The sequence below is a fragment of the Diachasmimorpha longicaudata genome, chromosome 8 (assembly GCF_034640455.1).
Source record: "Diachasmimorpha longicaudata isolate KC_UGA_2023 chromosome 8, iyDiaLong2, whole genome shotgun sequence".
Taxonomy (NCBI): Eukaryota; Metazoa; Arthropoda; class Insecta; order Hymenoptera; family Braconidae; genus Diachasmimorpha; species Diachasmimorpha longicaudata.
In genome coordinates, this window is record NC_087232.1 from 3,631,032 (window position 1) to 3,651,863 (window position 20,832).

Here is a 20,832-nt window from a genome sequence, read left to right on the forward strand (position 1 = left end):
AAAACGTTCAGTGAAAAAATAAATAATTGTTCCGTAATTTCTACTGAATAATGTTTTAGTTGTTTAGATTTTACGGAACAAGCACGTAATTTGTAAACAATTTTTCTCTCCGCGTGGAACATTCTTTAGAAAAAATTTAACAGGCAAAAATTTTTCTACGTGAGAATTCAGTCAAACAAAAATACTTTAAAGAAATTATCTCAATTGTGAATTATCTATTTAATTTATGATATTTCAGAAGACGCAGCCGCTCATCATCGGACTGTGAGTCAAATGTGGTGTCCGTTGTTGATCAGAATTACGGTGGTGTAACAAGCCGCGAGGTACCAGTGAACGAGGACGAGGATCCTCAGCATCACGCAGTTCAGCATAATCAGGACGATACTGACGAGGCGCAGAAGCGGGTTGCGGCCGTGCAGGTGCAGGTGCAGGGTATGGAGGGCGATTGGAGGGCATACTGCGAGCATCCACTGTCGGTAGCAACCGCGGCGATGCTCAATCTCCAACAGCAGCATCAGGTTACTGCTGTTGCTGGACATCCGGATGAACAGACGGTGCCTTATGTCTACGAGTATTATAAATTGCCGGATAAATCGGCTGATGTTAAGTTGCCGCCGTCGCATGAGCTGTGGACTACGTAAGTATTTTTCGAAATTGGTAGCATTAACGCGTGAAGTGAGGCTTCGATTCAGGTGGGAGAAGTTCAAGTGTTAGTGTTCACCCCCGTCAAAGTCAATGTACGTCAAAGGGAAATTTTAATTTAACCTGGGAAGGCGTAAAATCACCGCTGTCAGGGTCGCATAAAGAGAAAAATTCTTGAAAAATTACGTGTCTGTTTTGTAATCTGCCAGTCAAAACAGTATTCAGTCAAAATTACGGAACGTTCCGTACTTTTTCCTGATTATTTTTTTCATCCCAATTTCAACCAATCAACTGGTGGCATTTCCCGTCACGTGGTACAAGTAAAATGCTTTTACTTCGAATATTTTTCGAATATTTCCCTCTTTGTTGTTAAGCAATGAAAATATCCGATAAACAATTTGTACGCGTTTCAAACCACAAAACTCTCATTAGAAAAAATCAAGTTCGAAGACTTTACCTCGACACGAGCAGATTTCGAGGAGAATCCTTGGAGATTATTGATCAAAAAATTAAAAATAATGTTCCTAATAATACGGTGAAGACAAAAGTCACAATTTGGAAACAATTCTCTACATTTTGTGCAGACAGAAAATATACGCTGGAAGCCACAACTACGAGTGAAAAATCATAGCATATGACGGGAAATGCTACATATTTAATTGCTTGAAATTGGAATGAAAAAAATAATCCAGCCAGATACCCCTCGAACTTCAAAATTAATCGGATATTTCCATCCAATAACTCTCGGGAAATATCTGAAAATTCACTGAAAAAGTGCGTAACTGTTCCATAATTGTTACCGAATATTCTTTTGACGAGCAGATTAGGGAACAGGCACGTAATTTTTAAACAATGTTTCTCTCCGCGTGCGGGACACAGATAATTAGGATAAAGCTCTCACCCCTAAATGAATCTACAGCAAATTAAAAATGAACTATTCCTTCATTTAAACAGCGTTGACACTCAAAATTAAATTTCAATTGAGCCCGAAAAACAGGTGAAACAATCGTCCTTGAATTCGAATCCCACTTAAATATAATCCAATAATTATAATCCCCATGACGTTCAAATCCTTTATCACGTATCCGTCAAAATATAACTTTTCAGAATTTATCTGACCTCCTAATGCCCAATTTTCCGGTCCATTGATTCGGTTTGCAAACTCCAGTAACTATATACGTGCGCCTCGTCCTAAAAAACCGCCAAAAAAATCGTCGCACCCCAATTCCTCCGCCGAGAACTCCCGGCCACGATTATATATTTTGGGCTCGAATTGTACATAGACCATCCGTTCATGCCATCCTCTCAGGATACCCCCCCGTTTGTGCTGCGCACACCATCCTGAGGCGCATTTGATTTATATCGGACGTTTAGCATATTTTCTAATTTACTGTTGTGAATCCTCAACGGTAACGAATACCCAGGGCTCCTTCATTTCACACAATCCAAAACTACAAATGTTACCTTTTTTTTTTCATTTACCATGGAAGCCTTTACGACCGATGCGTGCGCTACAATTGCACACAGTTTCGCAATAACAAAACGCACTTTAGTAACGTCTCTTTGGCGTGATTCACGGTGGTATTTTCCTAATCTTTATTTCTCATCTAACGCAACACATACACCATTATAGTTACTTCTGTCCTCTACCTCGAGTCTTTCTCTCACCCCCTTTTTTTTCGATAATATCTCGACGATTTGTACCAGGCAAGATCGTTAAAGCTCAACCATAGTTTTGTATCTCTTCGAGATGCAACCCTGAATAATGAAATAAGAAGAATTGAAATGAGGAGATCAACATCTGCGCACTCGGGTGTGCAATGATTTTAATCCAATTTCATTGTCGCCTGGGAGGATGAGATGGCGTGTTTACAGAATTTTAATTTAATGCGAGGTGTAGAAAAAAATAATACGTGAGAAACACTTGTGATCGGTCGTTTTGGAAACGTTCCTTCATTGTTGCTGAATAATAAGTTTGCATGAGGCTTAGGTAAGCCGATACAACGAATTATAGTTATTGCTGCCAAATTGATGTCGGTTGTAAGTCAGGATCTAGTCTCATCGAGTGCTTATTCGTTAACAGAAAACGATTATTTAGTTGGTCATATTCAACTCTACCATTCCTTAATAGTTATCGAATCTCATCTGGGATAAATGACTCATTGTGAGTGTGCGATGGAAATATCCTTGAAAACTCTGTTCAGAAAATGTTTGAAACTGGTAGTTATTTTCGAAATATCTTGTAATTAATTTTTTTTAATTACCAGGGGGATGTCCTTTCGGTATAATTTCCCTGAAATGCCCGGAAGATATTGGGGAGACAAAAATTTTTCTACCCGAGGGGCGACGCGAATGAAATCAATTATTTTTTCAATTGCCAATTCGTCGTAATGTTTTCCATTAAGTGACTACAAACAATTTTTTAAAAAAGAAATATCAAATGTGACTGGCAGAAGTGTATGATGAAATGTTATCAGCACTACGACGAAAGGGTAGATCCATTGAAAAGAAGTGGCTAACCATTATCGCAGAAAAATTAGACGAAAAACCGGGATCAAATACTAGTTCTCAACCCACATTCATTATTTAATATTCCACCTGGTCTTTTTGAAAACTCATAATCTCAATTCTGCAAAAAGAAACCAGCAAAAAGCGTGATATGTTTTTTAAAGTAACTGGAACGGTTTGAAGAATTGAGATAAAAAAAAAAGTATTGTCTGGACAGGGGATATGTGTGGGTATATCACAAGTGTGCGTGGTTAGATCAGTCTAGACGCGGCCTACGTATTTGGCAGTGTGTGGGGCCGGGGGTGGCGGAGGGCTCAGAAAAAGCCAGGATTGCATTCCTACCTGCGTATGATGAAATAGTCCAAGGAATGGATAATTTCTTCCGCAAAGCCCACGAGGTAAACTGGATTTCACCTAAACGCTTCGAGTGCGTATATTTTTGGGAAATGATGATCAGTGCAAAGATAAGGTCCAAATTTAAACTAAACTTGCAACTAAATATGCATGTTAAGAGTGCATGGTATGTGGTAAAAATGAACTGTCTGTCCATAGCTCTGTTTAGTCCATGTCAGTATTTTATAGTTTTTCCCAGAACAGTGACGGAATGTTTAGAATAGTTTAAATAAAAAGAAATAGAAAAGGGAAAAAGGAAGTGAATGAAAAAGGGGCTTTTGTGGAATGGGTCCAGAGTGTGAAAACTTTGGTCACTAAGGGTTAGTTCCTCTGGAGAGATATATTTTTTGCTTGCTAATAAAAAATTAAATTTTATTGCCAAATCGTTTGATATTATTTTGTAAATTCGTATCCATAATCCAATACTGCATTAGACGCAGAGTTTAATTTGGGGTACATTAGATAGATTCGGGGGGAAAAGGTGAGGCCCATGGTGAGGTTGAAAGATAGCAATGAAGTCCTAATGTAGACTAGACTCAGGATTAAATTAATATTTGACTAACGTCCAGGTTTCAGTGAATGACAAATTTAGGTCAGGCTGAGTGCTGAGATTTTGCGCAAATCGCGTCGCCTCGGTGTATTTTTGAGAAACGATAATCATAAAGAAAATAAACAGGGTTGAATATGTGAAATCTGAAATTGGTCATGATTTATACAAGTCTCGTTTACCCGCGTTTTATCGCAATGCCGGGATCAGACGGGTTGGACGATAACCCGGGTACGCGACGCGTAGAAGTTACAATACACGGGAGCACGCGTTCAACTGCTCTCGTGCCCTCGTGAGGTCTTGATGCCGACATGTCAAACGCCATAAAACGAAACTAGCTTTGAGAATGACAAAATGTATTGTATGAAAAAAAAGGTGAAGACAGATGAGGGAAGGACGAAACGGACGTATGAGGGTATGCTTGACACGTATGGAGACATTGGCCTGACCACACGTTTACACGTTTATTGTTATTTATGGAGGGGGAGGAAGATATGAGAAGTTTTATTCTTTTTCAGATTTACCGGAATTTCCGACTGGTTTGCGTCGGTAATTAGTCATTGTGATTTCTCGATTGTTTTACGAGTTGAGGGAGTTGACAAGTCTGTTGAGGATGAGGGATGGGGGGGAGAGAAAAACATTGTTGTTGTGGTGAAGCATTAGCGGTGAAAAACTCGTAGAAGATATCGGGAAGAATGACTTTAACGCATCTATAGGGAAACTTTGTACTTTGGTCGCTGATATGAGCTGGAGGAAAGTGAGCACTTCCTCCCCTCGAGCGGAAAATTCAAACTTTTCTCTCGCTCTCGAAACAGCAAAATGCAATCTATCGTTTGCTGGTGTGGTGCAGTATAATATGTACATGTCTGATGGAAAAATGTGACTTTCCATGCAGAGAGAGAAATTTCTGAAAAATTACGTGCCGGTTTCGAAAACAAAGAGAAAAATTGTGTAAAAATTACGTGCCACTTCCGTAATCTGTCAGTTATGAAAATATTCGGTAAAAATTGTGAAACAATCCCGCACTTTTTCAGTGAAGTTCCAGGAAAAGTCCAAAACATATCAGAAAAAGTATTGAACAAATGCCTAATTTTCCAAGTATTTTTCTCTCTGTGCATCCTTAACGTACCTTCCACTATTTACTGACAACTTCAGTGTTCAAATTAATAACCCTGAAATCATAAAAAAGCTCATCTTCCCCGCAATCTAGGGATCAATTCACCGTCAACGATATTTTTCACCTCACGATGAACCCACACAATCTCCATTGCCCCCGCACTTAATCTAAAACAGTAGGAGGTCGAAACGAGAGCGGAGAGTTGACGACGTGAGAAGTTGACACGTCAACTCCTTTGCCATTAACCATCCACTCTGACCTTTCCCAAAAGAAGTCGGTGAAAAAAAATAAACCGGCCAACGACACCAGCCACACCGCGCATGGTGTCAGGGTTGAATTGGCGCATGTGTGACTCTTTGAATGAGGAAATAATAATAGTCCAAAAGGACAATGAAGAGAGAAAAAAAAATGGTGGAAGCGAATGGGTGTCATTACCGGTGCTTGAACCAGGTACGACTCGTATTTCGAGTTTTCACGGGAATAATGAAAAATACCGAGGTACATTCGTCACGCATACTTATGTTACAAGTGTAAATTCGCGTGAATCCCTTGATATTTCCACTTTGTCTCGAGATGTCGGAGAAAAGTCTTACTCACCTAGTCAATTTCTCATGAGATTTCCTGTTGCTGCAACGGGAATTTAAGAAATCCACGAACCCGGGGGTATTTTGTATATTGACAAGCCGGACGGCCTCGGCATGACCCCAGTAGGTGAAAAAAATTCAGTAAAAAAAAATGAAAGATGATCTGAAAAATGTGACAGGTTGGATGTGGAAACAGTGGGGTCATTATCAATGTTGTCCTCAAGTTGGGATCTCCAGCTGCAGCCAGACACTTTAGATTTATGGAATATATTTAGCGGAATATCCCATGATTTATCGGATATTCCAGCGCGACCGATGACCCGTCCTCTCTTACTAATCCGTTGACAATTTTTTTTTTCCTCCATAATTCGAGGTTTTTTCAAATGGCGTAACTTATGGATTACGACGGGGGGTCCTAAATGAGGTAAATAAAGGTTTTCCTCGACACGCTTGCGGGTTTTCTTAATTGGTGATGAGGATGATTGAGGGGATATCGATGGCTTCGGAAAAATTTCTAATTTTCTCGTCTTTGATTTAGACGTTTGAGATGTCTCGGGTGTGCAACACGATTGGATACCAGAAAAGTCAGGGAAATCTCGTGTCAATGTGGAAAATAAACAGCCGTTTTACCCGGTACATTCCGAGGAATTTCGATATATTTTCCGGCGTACGCCTCCTCGACTGTATTTTGGAAATTATTGAAGCAACAGGCCCCTCCCCTCCTCCTCTCTTAATTCTGTGTTTTTATTTCTAACAGCTGAATCTTTGAGAAATTATGGGCCAGTACTTCAGGAATATCAAAGGAAGAACGACTAGTGTTCTTATCAATTAAAGATACAACTTACAACGTCCATAACTTTACCTCCAATAGAATCTCCATATTTCCGCCAAAAGTCAAATTACCCGTCGAAATCGTCTCCGAACTATTAAAAAAAATCCTCACGAAAACGTACATGTCATTATTCAATTTTGTAGAAAAAAGATATGGAAAAAAACCAAGTCCTTTTCGGTGTCTCTCGACGGCCGTCGGATTAGCATCGCATTACTTCTCCGCGAGGATCGAAGCACTCTGGGGATCCATTTCACATAAGCCGAATTCATAGTCCCTCATGTATATATTTTCGTGGGGCATAGCCGCGGGTTATGACATTCCTTTCTCACTCCAACTCGTTCGAAAAATTTCCAATTCCCCTTTATCCACCCGTTTACTTATTTATCTCGCTCCTAGTCGTTATTCCACGTTCGCAAGGATCCCACCCTTTGCATTAGACTTACCGGCACATCCTCGACTAGATAAAAACAAAGATGGAGGGAGTTGAAGCGAGACGGAAGGAAGAAAGAAGGGACGAGAGATAGTTCCCCTCCGGAGGGTAGAGATCAGGTATCAAAAGAGAATGAAGAAAAAAAAAAAAGGGCCATTGTATCGAAGCATCTGACCGTAGGTACAAGGGAGCCGGTGCTCTTGCACGTACATGTGGCGCATGAGGTTGAAAAAAATTATGGCAAGGGGAAAAAAAATGGCGAGCGAGGGGGTTATTGGGTGGTAAAGTTGACGAGAAAGAGTGGAATTCATTCCCTCGAAGGGGTCCTCGAAGTGCAAAGGATATCACGTTCATGCCTTGAGAAGCGTTGGCAGTTTATAAGGGTAGACGTCATTGTCAAATCCTTTATTATAATGCTAAATATAACATGTTAACTACTCGATACAAAGAACAACAGTAGACTCCCATTTCATCGAATGTTAATGTTTTTTAATGCTGAAATTTTATCCATTTTGACAAAGGGGTGTAATGGGCCAGAAGCTGCTTGTACAAGAGAGCCCATCAAATCGTATTGAAAATACCGGAGGTGAGACAACAGGTAGTGGTGAGCTTCATCACTTCCTGCATCAATACAATCAGCAATCACCGAGTCCAAATCAAAGTCTTCAGGGTAATGGTGGCAGTCTACCGCTTCCTCTGAGTCCTCAATCATTGCGTCATGATGGCAATACAACATCGAGTGGTTTGACTGGGGTCAAGAGGGAGCCGGAAGATCTTAGCTCGTCTCGTACAGGTCAGCAATCCAGTAAACGGCACAAACAGGCACAACCGGATAGTCCAACGCCACCTGGAATGTATCATCATCATCAGCATCAACTTCAGGTAACTGAGATTATATCATTATCATTTCTAATTGGTTTTTACCTCGTGGTAATCATGATGGGAGGTAAATTGACACATTGTCTTATCTGTCAGGTACAACAGTACGGAAGTCCGTATGATCCATACTCATCCTGCAGCCCTCGGCTACAGTCAACGGCGTACGGCACATCAACTTCGGCGAGTGGAAATACCAATGCACAGGGGAGCCTCCACCAGGAAGGGACAGCTGTCTATGTCACGGGAGATGCACTACCAGCTCTTGCATCATCGAGTTCCACAGCTTTACCTACGACAACATCGTCCTACACCAGATACGAAGTTGTCCCAAGTTCTTACGCTACGACACACGCGATAAGATCGTCATCCAGCAGCAGCAAAGTTCTCACTGTTGATTTACCGAGTCCGGATTCCGGAATCGGAGCTGATGCTGTCACACCGAGACAAGATCATCATCCCCCAACCGCGCTACATCAGGTATTCCACATGAGTGGTTGCGTCCTATCTTCTGCTTTCTTTAATCATTGAGTTGTCGGGAGTTGACGGATGATTTTATTTTACTTTCAGTCATCATTCGACTACACGGAATTGTGCCCTGGTGGCACCACAAGCAGTACAGCTGTTGTTCTTGAGAGTGGTGCTGTTATTCATCATCAACCTCTTCAACTTCAGCTTCAACAGGGACACACACAGAATCAAGTACCACGTAGTCTTGTTGGGGCTGGCACACCTAATCCAAGTGCTACACCAACACCACCTAGATCCCGTCCATGGCATGATTTTGGGAGGCAAAATGATGCTGATAAAATTCAAATACCAAAAATGTAAGGCTGCGTTGTATATTTTTTTATTTATCGTTCACTTTCACTTGCACGTATCGTTTTTCGTAAATTTATATTTTGAAGTCAATTAAGTTGTAACTTCTTAACGTGTATGCACTGAATTTTAATTCAGTAATTACCGTAACTTTTGGTATTTTTGAAAAATAGTTAAGGAGATTATAGTCCCATATTTTTTTCTACTAAAAATTGATAATTGAAGAAGAGATGATGCAAAAAATCATCAAGTTCTCCTTGAAATGGACTTGAAGAACATAAAAGTCATTTCCAAAAATCATCTACTAATTGACAAACATTTTCCGCTCAAATTTATCAATAATTTGTCAACATTTATGGGCAATAAATGAAGTGTTGGCATGGGTTCATATACACAAGCATGAAATACTTGAGGGATTGATATGAAAATTAAGCGGCGCGTGTTGCGTATAGTCGAAATGTCATGGGTCGACATATACCATCGTCGAACAGTCCGTTATATTGGCATATACAACGGCAAATAGCAGATTATTAAGAGTCCACACTCTACGAGTGGAAGGAAGGCAAAAATAATCTGTGGGAAATGACTCGACAGGGTATTCAACTTACTAATGTCGTTGGGCTATGGGGCGAGTCTTATCGTACCATGGGTTACAACTTATCGGTATCATTGAGTTTACCGGCTCAACACCCATTAATATTTTTCAACGCAATATTGCCGGGAATATAACCTGGAAGTCACGAGACAGTCCCGGTTTTACCGATATATAGGGTTTTTTTGAAAAAAAAAAAAAGGTTTGAGATAGTTTAACTAGACGCCGACATAGGTAGTACGCTTCAGCGGCTCTCTGATACTGGGTACTACTTCCTATTGATAAGAACGGGACAATTTTACTTGGTAGATTCGACGCGGTGTCGATGAAAATTTTGGATTTACAAAAACCTGAAGTTTTTCCAAGATTTTAAAATTAATTAGGATCACCATCGAGGGATTCTTTTAGTAAAATTATATTTTTATAGTACCCTTAACTATTCATTTTTAATGATTTACGAAGGATTAGTAGCTAGTGAATCCAGCACTTGTATTCGTTAGATGAAGGCGACTTAGAGAATGGTGTAAAATAGGGTATTTAAGGTAACATTTATTTATTGGGGAACAGCCAGTTGTTGAAAAAATAGTTTCGTGAGAGGGAAGAATTTGCAAGGGTTGGTAGAGAGTTTCAAATTGGGATGGGTTTTTAAATATCTCGATTTTTGGAAAAACAGGTTTCTATTAGACTGAGCTTGTGATCATATTACAACTGTTGTTTCTCCACTAGATACTCTGCGTATGGATTTAAATATCACTTGGAATCGCCCATCAGCACATCACAGCGAAGAGAAGACGACAGAATAACGTATATCAATAAAGGTCAATTTTATGGAATAACGTTGGATTATGTACCAGACCCGGATAAACCTCTACTCAAGGCCGGTCAGACTGTAAAGGTAAGAATTATGGTTTTATTACATTTGAAGAATTATCGTTAATAATGGATTTTTTGTTCACGAAAGAAACTCACGATTTCCATTCATTATGTTTTAACTCATTGCACCCCCCATTGATAAGACCGGTCAATAGACTTTCGATAATAGATATCGGTAATGAGAACATGTTTATAAAGTCGCTGTGAAGGGAGAAATCGTTATGTTTTTTGTCTGGACGTCGACAAGTTTTATCTTCAGCAAAAATTTGAGGTAGAGATGCTAATTCTTTTCACCTTTTGAGAAATCGTGATATTTTTATCCATTCATTGGAATTGATTACGCGTCCTTTTGATAAGACCGATCTACTTCATACACACTAACTGATAGACATCACGAACATGAGGCTGATATGACTTTTATTACGTGTATGAAAACCAGTCAGAAGTCATTTCCTCATCTTGATTAGCAATCATATACTTTTGATACACTACAAATATCAGTTATGTATTTGACGATGGAAAATTTAACACGCGACAAAAACTCAAATAGTCAATCTACGCCCGAGTCCGGCTGAGGAATGGAGTGAAATGGTCATTGGCCCATAACTATTTTACAAATCACAGGGTAAAATGATAAGCGCGATCAATCTATATATAAATCGAGCGTTCATTCACCCGAAACACTAAAAATTGTCGTGGGCAGGCGTGCTGTATAGTTTCATAGGATTTGCGTTAATGTTCACCATATATATCTGATTATGTTATTTCACGGATTTATTACCGGGTTTAAAACGTGTTACTTGGTTGACATCGCTTCATTTTTTGTGTTTTCATTACGCGACAAATTTCCTTGCACTTCATTAAAGTACTTTCCTAGGTTCCTGTAACGCCTAATGTCAATATTAGTTGTTGATTACTTTTTAAGATATTCTTTCCGTTGCACATGTTTTCATGTTTATCCAAGGCAATGTATTATAATATTTTCAATCATTATTGAAAAATGCAAGCTAGCCTGTGCAAAGAGTAATGCACACCATTAAAGTCGGCCCATTGAACCAATTTTACTGTTTGCCATCACATTGGTGCGAAAATCGTTTCTTCCCGATCGTTATAGAAATAATTGTTCAATTCATCTTCCTGATAGTTCCATAGATTTCTATCCCGCAATACGTGTAAACATTCAAGAACAATCTTGATCAGATTTTCTCCTCAACTCTGAATCTGCGAAAATTGTGAGATGCACACGTGCATCCATACGCATCAAGACAATTTCTCCATCCTCCTTTCAATTTTCAGAGTGTGGTAATGCTCATGTTTCGTGAGGAGAAGAGCCCCGAGGACGAGATAAAAGCTTGGCAATTCTGGCACGGCAGACAGCACTCAGTGAAGCAACGAATTCTCGATGCAGGTGAGTCATTCCTCCTTTTATTACCCATTAAAAATTAATATCACTTAATGATGTCCATTGAATCGAGAAAAAAAAAAAACAATTTTACATTCAACCGTTGAAGAAAAAGTTGCTAAAGAAATATTTATATCGTTTGCGCAAGCTGTCGGATATTCATTTAGCCAACGACAGGATATATCTGTGGTAAGCCTCACTGCAACGCATGGCAGTTTAATTTGCATATGTTTACGTATTTTTTTTTTTTGTCTGGTACACTGTCTGTTGAGTAGTGAGACAATCTTGAGATAATTTCTCATTTTTTGGTGTCATTTCTAGATACGAAAAACAGCGTTGGACTGGTTGGCTGTATTGAGGAAGTTGCTCATAATGCTATTGCCGTTTATTGGAATCCGTTGGAGTCTTCGGCGAAGGTAAATAGCCATTTCTCAAGCAATTACCTTAAAGCACATCTTGGACAATTAATTATTCAAAAAATAAAAAAAAGTAAGAGACCAATTTCCATGAAACAAGTCGTATCTGATCCCAAAATTGTCTGAAGAATTTATGGTAAATCGAAAAAATCTCCTTTCACATCTTCACATTCACCATTTCAAATGTTTTTTTCATGAAGTCAACGCTAACTAATGACTCAATTTGTTTTGCAGATTAATGTAGCTGTGCAGTGTCTGAGTACTGATTTCTCAAGTCAAAAGGGAGTTAAAGGATTGCCGTTGCACATTCAAGTTGATACTTATGAAGAACCACCATCGCCTCACAGCCATGGTTACACACCACCTTCACACAGGGGTTATTGTCAGATAAAAGTTTTCTGCGATAAGGTAAAACCATTAAGTCATTTGGATCTGCATGAGGGAAGAAAGAAAAAAATTGGAGAATAATTACGGAAACTGTAAATCTACTACTAGTTTTATCCAAAATTATGCCATGAAATAAGTACTCAATGTTGCGTCATCATAACGAATGTGTATTATTACTTCTCTGCATTGATTCGTAAAATCTAAGGCCACTAGTCTAAACTATTTTCACCCAACTTCTTTCTCTATGTGAAAACTTATTCGAAATGATTATGAATGATTATGAAAATAATTTTTTTCCGATAAATCAGGGTGCTGAGCGAAAAACAAGGGATGAGGAGAGAAGAGCGGCCAAGAGAAAGATGACGGCGACCGGAAGAAAGAAACTTGATGAATTGTATCACTCAGTAACTGAGAGAAGTGAATTCTACACTATGGCAGATTTGCATAAGCCACCAGTGCTATTTTCACCGCCTGCTGAGCATTCAATCGATAAGGTACATAATCATAAATCCATTAATCCTCTCAATCAAAGCAAATATCGTAGAGCGAGTGGATGGGTGGAGGCTTTGTAATATAACTGGAAAATGTCGAGTGAGGAGTGGTATGAATTTTAAAGACATGAGGAATTAGAAAGTGAGAGGAATTAACTGGAAAATTTAGCGGCTGAGAGTTGTCACTGGTGATAATAATTCAGACGGAGAATTTATTCATTTTCCGTTAAGCATTATTAATATGTTATTGCTGCAAATGAGCTGAGAAGATGTTGGTCGTAATGAAAATGTTCTATTCGCCATATTTGATGGCATTGAAGTGGATATTTCTGTTCATCAAGGCAACACTCGTTTCTGTTGACAAATATTGAAAGTTATGGTGGCGAACGTCAGATTATAATAGAATTTTTTAACGGTAGTCAATCAATCCTAAGTTATTGATTAAGAGATAATTTATGAAGAAAAAAAAAATTATCTACGAAAATAAGATCACAGAGTAGGTGGATAGAGTAGGGCGAGTCATTCAAACTGAAATAATTTTCAAAGGATTTCAAACATTGATAAAAATTAGTCTAAAGTGGATTAGTCTATATTCGATGAAACTTAATTGCCCATTTGTCGCAAAGACTCAGCCAATAACTGCATCCTAATGATGAATTTTCCTCCGTAGTTTTCAACAATGGAATTGTCTGGTTTTTACGGTGGTGGAAATGGAGGTGGTGACACAGACACCTCATCCCTATCTAATGGCGAAGGTGGTGGAATAAAAACAGGGGCAAGCAGTCCCTACCCCGGCTGCGGTCGACCAAGTCTCCCAGCGCTCAAATTTCACAATCACTTCCCCCCGGATAACCTGACAACCCTTCACGACAAGAAAGACTCCCTGTTGATGCAGGTGCAGGAGCTCCAGGGGACAGTTCTCCAGAGTGTCCCCCAGGGCCCCTTAACAACTGGCACCCTTGTCTCGGGCGTTGGCAATCGTCTACACCTCCAGCATCAACAGCCAACAAATCATCTTCGCACGTCAGACGGTGAAGATCGTGTTATGCTGTATGTCAGACAGGAGTCGGAAGACGTCTATACACCTCTTCATGTGGCACCACCGACAGTTCAGGGACTGCTCAACGCTGTAAGCATCACTCAAGACTCATCTCGCCTCTACTATCAAATCTAGATCAGTAAGCAACGGAGAAAAGTGGATTTATCTCTGACAATTATAACCGATGAATGAAAATTTATTAAAATGGAAGTCGAAAATCACATGGTGTTTATTTCTTACTCGAAAATAATACAAAAAATAAAAATAAAATTCAATTTTCTCTTGTTGCCGTAACGGTAAGTTACCCCGTTGCCATTTGAGACGAGGAAAAAAGCACTAATCGATGAATATTAAATGTTAATGCTTGTATAATCAGATAGTGAAAAGTCGTTAAAGTGAAACTAGAATTTTTATGACTTTTTTTTTGCAGAATGCACGGTTAAATAACAAAAAATGATGAAATTTCAGATTGAATTAAATGGTAAAAATTGCCTGAGTTTTTCTGATTTTTGAACATTTTTATAAAATAACAGAACTGAAATCCACAGTTCCCTCTGATCTTTCCATGACATTTACAATTTTCAACGATGAAATTCGTTGAAATCTCGACAGAATAAAAATGTCACACACCCTTTTTTATATCATTACATTGTATAACAAATTGTACAGAAAGTCCACCCAATTCACCGCATTTATTGGTATCAGTATTAATTCAATCGAAGTTACTTATCCCACCGGAATATTCTTATCGAGTGCATGAAATACCGGGCATTTATCATGATTAATAATCACCACTCGTGGCACCCAAGCTCTTTTCATTGGCTAATTAATATTAATGCGCATGACTGCACACCCTGTTTTTAATTTTTTTTTTGTTTATATGTTTTAACATGCAGAGGCCTCAGTTGCCAATGACTGTAATTTATTACAATTGAAAGACTGATGCAGATAAAGTGTACAGATCTGTATCAAGTTGGATCATTGAGAATTAAGGGATTGAATTTTAATACCCCCATTACGATAAATGTATTGAGAAAAAAGTGGAAAAACATGCCAATTGATCTAGTAGATAAATTAAAAAGACTCGTCTCACCGGGTGGACGTTTAATATATTTTTTTCCAATTAGAAAAAATAATTGAGATATTAAAAACGCGTGCATGAACGACAGTGTCAAAATTCTAATATTCTACTTTTTTCTATTTTACAGATTGAGTCAAAGTACAAAATTGCATCCTCGAGTATTAATAATCTCTATCGCAAAAACACAAAGGGGTAAGTTTAGTAGAGTGTCATCTTTACTCGCATGCACATTAGCCTGCGGCCATAGTGCATGACAATTAACGGTGACATTATATTGGACCTGGGATACTCCTTTTTTTTCTATCACTTTCTTTTACCACCTTTTTCTCAACTCGATACTGTTTGTACTCGCCTGTGTTTACCGCTTGTGAACTGAAGATTGGTTTGGGAAAAGCGTTTTATCAAGTGTTTCCGCATATTGAAAGTCACTTTATTCTTGAGGAATGGTCTTGCCCCGTCCGTTGGGGGATGGAAGCCTGCTTTTTTCAGTTGCAATTACGTTTTTATCGTTAACTAAAAAATAGCTGAGTAGAGGAGGATCAATTGAGGGCAATGCTGTTCACCAAAAAGTTTGAAAGACGTTCAATATCATTTTATATTTAAAAACAAGTCGTTATCCACTTTATTAGTGGCCATATTTGTGCGAAGGAAATTTTGCTATTTGAAAATTGCGCTTATTGATGGCTCTGAATAGTCTGTAAACTAGCAGGATATTGGAGACATTTGAAAGCTAATCTGAAGCTTATTATCAATCCCTATAACACCTTGACTATAATTATATTTTGAACTACTAGGCCTGCTCCACCTAATCCGTCAACTAACAACTAATCCTTCATAACTCATTTAAAACTAATCCTCTAACCCAAAAAAAATCATGAAAATGATTTCAGCGTTGAAGATGTTGAACCCCTTATCAACTTGAGAGATACTGAATTGATGAATACAAGTGTCTTCTATAGAAACTTATAGTTACGTCAACATCTCGAGGCACAGAAATGATAAAAAAAATTCTGCCTTTTGTTTCAGAATTACAGCGAAAATTGATGACGACATGGTACGCTATTACGTGGACGAGGATCTCTTTCTCCTCGAAGTGAGTCACTCCCCGCACCAAGAGCACGATAGGAATCCCAGTAATCCTGGATCACCCGGTGATCCTGACGATCCAAACGAATCAACACCAATTGGGTATGACGTGACACTCATTGAATTGCCACCGGTTCAGTCACAACTTCCGCCACCTCCATCGCCTATATCAGTTAGTCATGGGAATCCCCATGCTCATGTTCACGGACATAATCCACACATCCACGAGGTGACGAATACGTGAATTTGAGGGAATGAAATTACTGAATTTATTTTGTAAATAGAGGTCATCTGAACAGGTAGCAATTGACAATTGTTTGATGAGTACTTATGCAACATAATTACGATGTTTTGATGATAATGATGTTATGATTAACGTTTTTGTTCGTTGTTGAATGTATGTTATCTTCATAGTTGACTGTTGAACATTCCTTTTCGATTCATGGATATCCAAGTATCGTTCACAGTTTACTACGTACCACTCCATGTATTCAACGCTTTTCAATCGTCAAGTTTGACAATGATATTGCGTTAGAAGAATTGAAAACAAAAAATAGAAATATTTCGCGTTCAAATTACATTTCGTACTGACATGAAATCTATTTCTGGGAAAATTCTGATAATTAATATATTTTTTACGGAAAGCTGATTGATTGTAAATTACTATTAGCGAATTCTCATAATTTTTAAGGATTTCCATCTTAAATTATTTCATTGATTTACCTTCAAAACTAAGATTTAGAATTTTTCCTATATTTTTCAATTGTTTGTATTATTTCGTTAATCTTTCTGCTGAACTTGGCTTTCTCATTTGTTTTAACAAATTGACAAAATATTTTCTGACAATATTGAGATCCCCACTGAGGTCTTCAAACTTTAAATTATAAAATAATTGATAAATATACCGGTCACATGACGGGTCTGATGTTTGATTACAAAAATAGAAGAGTCGTTGAGGAAAGAAATAATACCCGACATACTTGGATATTCTTAATCATATAAATTATCATGGGAAGTTTAAGACGGAAAAATAATCATCAGAATTAATTGATTGATGATGCGTGATCCAGTGATTTGAGTGCCGTTTTAGGCATACGATTCTTGACCGTTAAAAACGGATTGTAAGAATCGTGGAGAGGAACTTTTGAGGGAGGGACTGGGGCAATTGGCAGAGCGAACCAAGATTTAAACTCAAGCTCCTAAATTAAATTGCCATCGATGAAGCCTGAGCTTCTCCTTCTTCATGTGGATTGATCAATCAAAATTGATTTGAGCTTTATTTGCGTTAATATTTGAACGAAATCGTACCCAGTTTTTATATACGTAAAAGAAAGATAATAACAAATTAAGAGCATGGAAACTCACATTTTCATGGTTTTAAGAGAATGGTTAATGTTTGTGCATGAGAGTAATAGTCTAATTAAGGTCAAATAGTTATGTTTTTTTCATCAAGTAAAGTCGATTTATAATTTTATGGACTCTTCTGTGGACAATTGCCATTGTTTTTGCCAACAATTGAATTATTTTAGAGCAACATTGCATACAGCATGATAGCATCATCTCTCGCCTGTGCATGTTCAGTAGTGAAAAGATAAAATAAGGATCAACTGATAATCTAACTAATTGTAATATTTTGATTACATGAGCCAATCAGTTCTAGATACGATCAAGTGGTGGAACGAGATGAATAATTCACGTGGAGATTCAGTTTCGGGGAAATATCTGGAGGTCTGACGGAAATGGCGGAATTTTTATCAAAATCTTTTTTGTAGAGAATTGCAAAAGCCACAAAAAAAAACCTGACGAAAATACCATCATGTCCACAAGATTTAGAGATATTACCTTATGAGCAACTGAACTGGCGTTCATGCTTTCGCAATCCATTCATTTCATTCCTCTACTTGCATTGAAATTCTATAATTAATTATAATGGATAAAAAAGCCATGGCATATGCCCGAATCTTGCCTTAATTCCCCCTCCCCATATCTCACCGTGCCACTCGTGTATGTGTTAGCCATTAATGTAGGTAAAAATGAAAAAATCAGGCAATAAGATCGTGACGTTGTGAACGTCGAGGTAATTACTTTTAAGCAATTAGTCTACGCTAGATATTTTATATATATTATATATATGAATTATATATATGTATGTTTGTAATAAACACAACGACAAAGATTGAATCGGTTTTGTATGGCTGAAGAGAAAAAAAATTAATGGAAAAATTGAGGAAGAGTGAGCGATAACTAAACAATATGTCTCTATTTTTATGAAAAATAAATAATGAAAAAATGGTCATCATTCGAACATTTTTAGACAATTTTGTTCTATTATTATTTTTTAAACATGACGAAAAAAAACAATGATGACAATTTAGAAACTGGCCTTAACATATTATTCGACTGTAATACGTACAACACGTACAATTGTTATTTCTGTTGTATTCTGTGAGGAATAGGAAAATATGCCTGCATGTTTGCGAAAATTGATGGCGCGTGAGAGTATGCTAGAGAGCAACGATGAATAAAACAACGTTAGGATTAGAAACAAAATTATAGAATTACGATAATAGAAAACGAGTCAAAAATCATTTGATGGAGTTGATATGAAGTTTGTGAAAGAGATTAGTAATTTTAACAGAGAAGTAAAATAAAGATAAAGTACATGACAAATTGCGGAATTGGAAGAAAAATATCGTTGATAGTTGATGAAATGTAGTTGACAACGGATCTCTTACGTACGCATTGCATTATCACAATGTTGAAAAATATATCAGAGTTGGCAAGAAACCACTGCGACTGTTTGGAGATCTCAGAGATATTCATAATGATTAATTACCCATTGACGAGATCGATTGATTAATCATTTGATTTTTGTACTTAATTGTGTTTCAAGCCCAACTCTGATGTAATTTTCAACATTCCCTCATTTAATTTCACAATAACATTTAATCGCAGTGGGTTTATCATAACTTAATTAATAGTATTTAGGCCCTTGCCATTTAAATGGAGCTGTTTTGTTTTTCATTAATTATTATTATCTAGTTTTGACGAGAGAAATCATTCATTTTCATTGTAACTGATCAATGCGTATCCTCAAGACAAGAAGACAAGAAATATTATAGAATAAGGTATCACAAGAGAGTTATGAGAGAAAGAAAGAGAGAGATATTTGGGATAAATGAAAGTGAACAAAAGAGACAGTTGATAGCAAGATGAAATATGTTTTCTTTTTTGAATTTTTGTTTATCGCAACGTCTTGCCATCGTGAGATTGTGCCAGAGGTGATATTATATTATTACGATGTTCAATACCACAATAAAATACTATATTAGTACGTTTTATAAAAAATTGTTGGGTTTATTCATTTGCTCTCCCAGTTGACCAGTCGTTGAGGGTGAGTTGGTGCTGAAGGGCTTGAAATTAGATAAAAATTGTCAAAATTCTGTGCTGCGAAAGATTTCAAAATTAACCCACGTCCTGCCAATATCGAGACCCTCAACAAAAAGCTAAATCTGTACCAAACGTATTCCGGAAGCAGTCGGATAAAATCTATTATATTTTACTGTAAATGGATCCAGATCATCATCGTCAGGTCCAAGGCTCCCTTTTCATGATCAAAGTGGTTTGATAATTAGAAAAATCAAAACAGACTCATCCCAACTCCACCAGTCGTTCGCTAAATTCCTCAATCGAAATCCACTTCATCCCAGGGGAATCCCTGAAGACGTAGTGGTGTTTGCATCGATCGTTCAAAGAATACCAATCAATCGAACGATCTGAGTGAAGGTCAATACTCTCCATTCCCTGATGCTCGGGGCTCAAGGTCAGGAAGAGGAAAGTCTATCGGGGAATTTTCTCAATTTGTGAACGCGGAAAAATACGGATTCATTCATCGCTGCGGCAGCAACTGTTGGATAATAAACGGCTGCGTGTGAGCTTGAGGTCAAAGGTACCAATGGACGCACTCTCCTGGAATTCAAGATTTGGCGAATAATGGACAAATTGACCTCCTTAACTCTGAGGAATGAATTCAATCACGGAAAAAACGATTTCTAATGTCTATATCGACTTTCAATAATAGAGAAAGTGATTAGTGTCCCAGAAATTGAACTCCATACCGATCATGCTCAGGTCGCGAACCATATTATAATGTCTTGTGCTACGGGATTTTCACTAACTGATGCAGAGTGCGTGCGGAGCTGGGACAATAGCCAATGCGAAATACCAGAAGTTCATGAGTGCGAGGGAGATGGCAGACGAAATGAAAATGTAAAAGGCGAAGAGGTGGAGGTAATATTTGCGGGTGGATTCAGTGAATATCTCTGGGATTGGTGACCTTGACGCGGCCACTGGCCTTGCTACATTGCTAATGAAAAATTCTGGTTTTGGAAATCAACAACCCCTTGCAAATAAATGCGTGAATAATTGAACGAACGAAAATTTGTAATTAAAAAAACGAATAAAATGAAATTGATCTCCATAAAAATTCATGAGCAAATTTGTTTCTAATTAAGTGTGAGTACAGGACCTAATCACAAACAGACATTAACAGATTTTTTCATAGATATTTACGTATATATGTATATGTATATCTCAGTGACGATTCTAAACTCTCCGAAGGCACCGAAAAATGTAGCATCTAATGCTGAATCACAGCAGATTTGACGTTTTTTTTTGTCCAAACACTTTTTCCCATCTCTCATCGGCCATTAAGCAA

At 37.9% G+C, this 20,832-nt stretch overlaps 1 protein-coding gene across 2 annotated transcripts in view; it reads left to right on the forward strand.

The window, feature by feature from the left end:
* The window catches only part of Grh (grainy head), a 49,446-nt gene extending 29,983 nt beyond the window's left edge, over positions 1 to 19,463 (forward strand). Inside the window, exons 4-15 of one of the 2 annotated variants that reach the window (XM_064126055.1) lie at positions 239 to 637; positions 7,575 to 7,935; positions 8,029 to 8,409; positions 8,500 to 8,756; positions 10,067 to 10,235; positions 11,510 to 11,621; positions 11,937 to 12,031; positions 12,266 to 12,439; positions 12,727 to 12,912; positions 13,580 to 14,038; positions 15,157 to 15,221; positions 16,056 to 19,463. In XM_064126055.1, the coding sequence (XP_063982125.1) occupies positions 239 to 637; positions 7,575 to 7,935; positions 8,029 to 8,409; positions 8,500 to 8,756; positions 10,067 to 10,235; positions 11,510 to 11,621; positions 11,937 to 12,031; positions 12,266 to 12,439; positions 12,727 to 12,912; positions 13,580 to 14,038; positions 15,157 to 15,221; positions 16,056 to 16,359 (2,962 nt within the window). In that variant the 3' untranslated portion in view covers positions 16,360 to 19,463. The remainder of the gene's footprint in view (positions 1 to 238; positions 638 to 7,574; positions 7,936 to 8,028; positions 8,410 to 8,499; positions 8,757 to 10,066; positions 10,236 to 11,509; positions 11,622 to 11,936; positions 12,032 to 12,265; positions 12,440 to 12,726; positions 12,913 to 13,579; positions 14,039 to 15,156; positions 15,222 to 16,055) is intronic. The other variant, XM_064126056.1, reaches the window with a different exon arrangement.
* Positions 19,464 to 20,832: the final 1,369 nt, after the last annotated feature.